The sequence below is a fragment of the Merops nubicus genome, unplaced genomic scaffold (genome assembly GCF_000691845.1).
Source record: "Merops nubicus isolate BGI_N331 unplaced genomic scaffold, ASM69184v1 scaffold5501, whole genome shotgun sequence".
In the NCBI taxonomy this organism is placed as follows: domain Eukaryota; kingdom Metazoa; phylum Chordata; class Aves; order Coraciiformes; family Meropidae; genus Merops; species Merops nubicus.
Window position 1 is genome coordinate 74,907 of NW_008588895.1, and position 7,205 is coordinate 82,111.

At 39.5% G+C, this 7,205-nt stretch overlaps 1 protein-coding gene across 1 annotated transcript; it reads right to left on the reverse strand.

Annotated features, from left to right (window-relative positions):
• Window positions 1-761: 761 nt before the first annotated feature.
• Window positions 762-5,257, reverse strand: DNAJB9 (DnaJ (Hsp40) homolog, subfamily B, member 9). The gene is made up of 2 exons (XM_008949390.1): window positions 5,034-5,257; window positions 762-1,395 (listed from the first exon to the last, which is right to left on the reverse strand). Exons 1-2 carry the CDS (start codon window positions 5,248-5,250, stop codon window positions 965-967), a joined length of 648 nt encoding a protein of 215 aa, XP_008947638.1. The 5' UTR covers window positions 5,251-5,257; the 3' UTR covers window positions 762-964.
• Between the last annotated feature and the right edge of the window lie 1,948 nt (window positions 5,258-7,205).

Below are 7,205 nucleotides of genomic sequence, written 5' to 3' on the forward strand. Positions count from 1 at the left end.
CTGCTGACATGTAATAAATCCGTCACTCTAAATACTATCTATTTTTTAATAGCAATCTGTAGGCAAGCTTATCTTGATTAAGTTCACAAGTGCACAGAGAAGTATTAAAGTTCATAAACTGAGCTACAGAAACTACATACGTGGTAATATAATCAGAAAACAAGAGTGTTTTCAGGGTGGTCTTTCAAACCTTGTTAAAGAGATATTTGTATTTTGGAAGGAAAAAAAACCCAAACCTTCTGTGCACACAAACTCGCATACATGAATATCCTTTAAATAAGCCAAGGGTTATTCAAAGATCTTTTGAGGCTAATTAAAGGCTATTAGGAAATAAAAGTAATTCCTACATCACTCTCCTAGGTGAAGTACTATTGTAACATACTCCCTTCTTGATATTTTCCAGCTTTCAAAAGGGATTTATTATTAATGCATTTGCAATGTTGGACAGCTAACAAAGACCCAGGTAAGATGGACTTCCGCTGCTATTTTGTGTAAATTATCCAGTTCCCACAGTAAATCCATATCAGGTAAAATCTGCAAGAAAAAACTTGGAAAGATGTGATTAAAAAAAAAGCAGCACTTCTAAATTATCTCCTATGCTGCAACCCATGCACCAGAAACTCAAACAGTCCTGAATTGGCACATATGAAAATTATATTATATTTCTGAAATAAAAAATATATATCTTGTGTTGAAGTTCAAATTTACGGAAAGTGTTTACTCAACTGAAATACATTTAATTTATCCCATCACAAGAGATAATTTCTCTCCTATTTTAAGAAGTTACTGAAACATCTGCTTCCCAAATGCATGTTGTTTCTATTCTGGAGATTAGTTTCATTTATGATTTATAGCTGTTAAGTGTTTTTTAGAACAAACAGTTCAAAGAATTTTTTCCATGTTAGCACAAAACCAAGAGCATGAAGATGTTGAAAGAAGAAAAGAGATCGGAAGGAAGAAAACACTATTGTCCAGAACAGTCTGTATACGTGGTGACCATGTTCCCTCGTCTCTGAGTGACAGTCCTGCAGTGCTTGCTGGATCCGTGGAACCTGCTGTCAGTCCGCACCGCGTGTCGGTGTGCGTTTTCAAAGTCACTGAAGGAGAACATTTTTTCCATATTTTCAAACACGTCATCGAAGAGTCCACCTCCAAAGGAGAACTCCTGGAAAGAACGTCTTTGCCGATTGTGAGCTTCCCGGTGACTTCGGAAGTGATTCTCAAAGTGCTTTTTGGAACGTGAGTTTTGACTAAAGAGGTCGAAGTCTTTGAACAGATCATCAAAATTGAAATTAAATGACTGATGGAATGGGCTTCCATTACTTCCTTGTCCTCCATGACGGCCAAGCTGATCATATTCTCTTCGTTTATTCTCATCTGATAATGTTTCATATGCTGTTTCCATAGGAAAAAAAAAGTTTAAAAGTTTATTTACATTCACATTAAAAAAAAACAAACAAACCATAAAACCAAAGAACGGCTTTCTCCCACTCCCTCAACAGGACAAATTTCAAGCACAACTTCCAGTCGACACACAAGCCCACTCACGTTCAACATTTAACCTTCTCCAATCCAAAATAAGCTGTTTCAAAATATTTATAATACAGCTACACTATGAGCACAGATTATATCCTCAATTTTAAATTCACATAATACAATACCTTCTCCGATCCAAAATAAGCTGCTTCAAAATATTTATTTATAATACAGCTACACTATGAGCACAGATTATATCCTCAATTTTAAATTCACATAATACAATGTAGCTTAATTAATAATTACAATTAGTGTTTACATTTAAAAGAAAATAGCAATGTGGCAATGAGAAAGACTGCAGGTGAGAGGATGAGTTAGGAGCCCTCCCCAACAAGATGAACTGCCTGCTGCGTTCCTATCCCAGAAGGACAGTGCTGTGCCTGCAAAACTACTTGCCAGCCAACGAGTTACTGCAGTTACAACTAAGCAACAAGATAAACATAAGAAGATAAAGGAATTAATTTCCCCTACATCCAAATTCCCAATTTTTCAAAAGTTCAACAATAAACCTAGATTTTGTCATTGGAATATACCTGGAATGGAATTAGGTTTCCATTCAGTCTTTGGGCTATAACTACAGGTGTTCCAAGGCAAGAAACTCTGAGAGATAATATACTCACTCTGATAAAATGGAAATGTTTGACATCAAAAATGTTCTTATCTGTCAAAGGCTTGCAACTAAACTATTCTATGTACTTCAGCACTCAGGCCAGGCACACTAAAAATAACAATTAAGGTCTCTACAGGTATACTGGAGAAAAAAAAGTTAAAACAAGAGAGAACGTGGGGCTTCTCCAGAGGGATACAGGCAACCTGCTTACCGAGTATAAGGGGAAGGCTGAAGTACTGAAGTACAGCCTTTTAACTATGTATTATGTCTTTTTTGCTTCAGTCTTTACTGGTAACCACTTGAACCACACCACCTAAATCAGAGGGCACTGTCTGGGTCTGGGAGAGAGAACCACTCAGGGTAGGAGCAGATCAGGTCTGGGAACACCTAGAGAACCTGAAGGTGCACAAGCCCATGGGACCTGATGAGATACACCCACAGGTCCCGAAGGAACTAGCGGCTGAAGTTGCTAGGCCACTAGCCATCATATTTAAGAAGTCATGGCAGACTGTTGAAGTTCCCAGAGATTGGGAAAGGAGAAACATAACCCTCATTTTTAAAAAGAGAAGCAAAGAAAACCCAAGGGACTACAGACCAGTCAGTGTCACCTCTGTGCCAAGTAAAATCATGGAGCAGATCCTCTTGGCATCTGTACTAAGGCACATAAAAAATAATGTGACTGGTGACAGCCAACACAGTTTCACTGAGGGCAAATCATGCCTTACTAATTTGGTGGCCTTCTACAACAGTTACAGCCCTGGTAGATAAGGGAAGATCAATTGACATCACATACCTAAACTTGTGCAAGACATTTGACACTGTCCCACATGACATCCTTGTCTCTACGATGGAGAGATATGGACTTGATGGATGGACTACTCAGTGGCTCAGGAAGTGGCTAGAAGGTCACACTCAAAGAGTTGTGATCAAGGGTTCAAAGTTCAGGTGGAGACCAGTGACAAATGGAGTTCCTCAACAGTCTGTTCTGGGTCCAGTGCTGTTTAACATCTTTGTCAGCAACATGGATGGTGGCATCGAGTGCACCCTCAGCAAGTCTGCTGATGACACTAAGCTGTGCAGTGTAATGAGGACTCAAGGGAAGGGAGGCATCCAGAGGGACCTCAACAGGCTTGAGAAATGGGCCAATGCAAACTGCATGAGTTTCAACAAGTCAAAGTGCAAGATCCTGCACCTGGGTCAAGCCAATCCCAGGCACAACTACAAACTGGCTACAGAGCTGGTTGAGAGTAGCCCTGAAGAGAAGGACTTGGGTGTGCTGACTGATGAGAAGCTCAACATGAGCCAGCAGTGTGCTCAGGCAAAACTGAAGGCCAACCCCAGCCTGGGGTGCATCAAGAGGGGCTTGGCCAGCAGATGAAGGGAGATGATTCTCCACCTTTACTCTCCTCTTGTTATTACATCTCAAATAATGCGTCTAGTTCTGGTGTTCCCACGATAAAAGGGACATAGACCTGTTGGAACAAGTCCACAGGAGGGCCACAAAGATGACCCAAGGGCTGGAGCATCTCTGCTAAGAGGATAGGCTGGGGGCACTGAATTGTACAACCTGGAGAAGAGAAGACTCTGGGGGGACCTTATAACTGCTTTACAATACCTGAAGGGAAGCTGTGGGAAGGCTGAAGAGGGACTTTTCACAAGTGTCCAATGAGCAACAAGGGGAAATGGTTTTAAACTGAAGGAGAATTGGTTTAGACTAGATCTGAGGAAGAAGTTCAGTATGAGAGTGGTGAGACTCTGGGAGAGATTGCCCAGAGAGGTTCTGGATGTCCCCTCCCTGGAGGTGTTCAAGGCCAGGTTGGATGTGGACTTGAGCAACCTAGTCTAGTTGAGAGGCATCCCTACCTATGGCAGGGAGGTTGGATTAGATGATCTCTAGGATCCCTTCCAACCTAGAGCCATTCCATGATTCCATGATTCCCAGTTCCTCCTGCAACAGGTGCTAACAACTTCAGTAAGTATCTAACAAGGTTGTCCCTCCCTTTCACTATATTAATGACTACCTTTCTTTCAAAATACTTTCTCTGCAGACAAGAAGGTAAAACCCAGGTCTTATTAACTTAGTTCAGGAAACAATGCAGATGGGTGTTAAAAGAGAATCTATGGGGAGCAGAAGTGGAAACATCTTACTTTTCAGCAAGCCTTTTCTATTCTTGATTATTCACGTCCACCATTGTGTTTTATCACGAAACACTTATGAATGGTATATTCCGAGTATCACAGGACAATTCTGTTTGGAAGTGAACTCAGAGGGACTCTAACCTCCTGCTCTAAGTAGGGTCGATTATGAGATCAGATTAGGTTACTCAGGACTTTATCCACTCATTCCAGAAAAATCTCCAAGGTTGGAGATTATGCAATCTCACTAAGCAACTTGTTTCCACACTGGTTTACCCTCTAGGTGAAAAGATTTTTCCTTGTAACAACTCTGAACCTCTTGCACCCACTGTCTCTTGTACTACCCAGCATGAACCACTGAAGCACTTCACTGTGGTCTTTTGATAATCTCCCCATAGTTACTCAAAGGCTGCTGTCAGGTGCCCCTAGAAGCCCTAGTAATCCTGAGCTAGATCTTACTAGACAGATCAAAAGATATGAATTAACCTCCTACTGCCAAACATTTTCTCTGACAAGGGGCATAAGCCAAGAAGCCTAATAGGCAGGAATCCATAAATGGTGCAAATGGCCTGACTATGTGCAAGGACACAGAAAGAAGTCAGACATTGATACTGGACATATGACACCACAATTAAGAAAAAAAAAAAATTTACCTCTTATGCAGTGAAACCGGAGTATACTTAAGTTACTACATTTGCTCACAGATACAAAGCATGTATCAATTATTAAGACTAAGGTTAGCACATATTACCTTCAGCAATTTCTCTAAATTTTGCTTCTGCTCCAGGACTCTTATTTTTGTCTGGGTGGTATTTCATGGCCAGCTTGTGAAATGCCTTCTTGATCTGCCGGTCAGATGCATTTTTTGGAACTCCTAAGATATCATAATAGCTGTCTGTAGCTAGTATTAATTCAGTTATCATTAAAATGCAAAGAGCAAACGTAAAGACAGATTGTGTAGTTGCCATTTCTCTGGTTCCTAGAAAGAAAAAGAAATATACTTGAAGAACACTTTATTTCCGGTGCCACAACAACTTGAACAACTATAAAATGGAAAGGGAAAACTTCTATATGTTTTGTGAGTCACTCGGTGACAGACACACAAGCATGTTGTTCCACACATGTCAAAGTCCATTTCCTTACCTTCAAAATTACAGAGTATGTAAATGAAAATACTACAGACTCAATTTTTATATGCATCACAAGCACACTTCAGTATTTCCCTTATCATCCTTCATTATTTTTATGAAGGACAGAGTGAGCTCTTCCTACCAGAAAAGGAGATGATTTTCCAAGGTCTGTGCACGTTATAAATAAAACAGAGCACATGAATGTGAATGCTTGAAGACAGAGTGCTGGCTGTCACCAAACCAACAGGATGCACAAGGCCCTGAACATGCCAGCAGTAACACATCCCCCTCACCAGCTCTACTCTGAGTGCACCATAAGTACAACTTAATAAGAAGAACGGTATTACTTTTCTGAAAGCTGAATAAACCAACCTTAAGGTCTGAGTATCACTGAAGTTCGAATACTTTTAGACAGTATGTAGCCCAAACATTTGTCATGTAGAGTTCAAAACCTTTAACTATCAGGTACATAAGACAATTAAGCCTTTAATAAAACGTCCATACCTTCTAAACAAATTGATGCTCAAGCAGCAAAAATGGAAAGAATACCATTTCTAGTAGGTAAGTCAGGGGGCTAGAATGTTGTGAGGCAAGAGCAAAAAGCTCCTAAGATTAATGTGCTCATGCCCTCTTAGGCATTTATTTGGCTAGCAGCCTGCATGATATCAAGTGTTAAGGAGAAGCAGTTGAAACAAATTGTATTTTGATCAGTGCACTTAGATACCAAACAGACAGTTCCTTTCAGTATTCTTCACACATGATACCAGATGTATTTTTAGTACAAGCTTTTCCAAAGCTTTTCCACATACTTTCTCTCACCAGTTCACCAACCTGAAACTTTGCCACTTGGGCACTGAGAACTACACACAAGTACACGCCTCCACACTTTGGGGGCTTTCTTCATTTGTGCTTTATACAAATTTACTACTTCTCACGTGTGAGACTTTCTCACATGTGAGACTTGACTTTATTTCCCCACACCTGCATCATACTTATATCATCACTTGTTGCATTCTCTCAAGGCTAACCTCCCTGCTTCTAACATATAACACTGAAAAAGAATTAAAAAGAGCAATTTCTGTTTTCCTTTAAGAGCCAAACTCTCAACTCCCAAGCTTATCAGAGCCCGAGAAAAATCATCGCTCCTTTATTTTTCTGCTCTGCCTAACGTTCTCAACTTCTATTACTCTTGATAATGAATTACACCCAAGTTTTCCCTTTTCTGCAGTTTACATTAGGATTTTTGTCATGCAGTTCTATGCTATACTGCCCCCAGTTTTATCTAGATTTCTAAAGCATATTAAGGAGAAAAAAAAAAAATCTGTACTGAAATTTCACTGGTTTCAAAATAATGTTGACAGACTTTATGTTTGAACAATTCAAACAAACACAGATATAAGTAAAACTAAATGTAAATGAAAATCAAACATAAATGAAACTCCAATATAATCATCATTTTAAAATTACAAGGTTATCACAAAGACACAGTAAATCTTATATTTAGACACTGTCATCAATTATCAAATTTATTTTTAGAAAATACCTATTTTATATGCTGCAGCATCTTAGTGTTGCTGCTGTTGCTAAAATCCTAAATGTGATCACTCGTAACTACTTGCACAATCACTCTCAAAATTAAATTTCTTTTAAACACTTACTCTGCTTACGTGTCTTCTGTTTCCCAATAAAGAAGGGACAGATAAGTTCCGCCTTCCAGGCCACGCACAGTAGTTACTTAAAATGTATTCCACAATTCATTAAGTTCTGTATACTTCTTGACACTAAGCTTATGC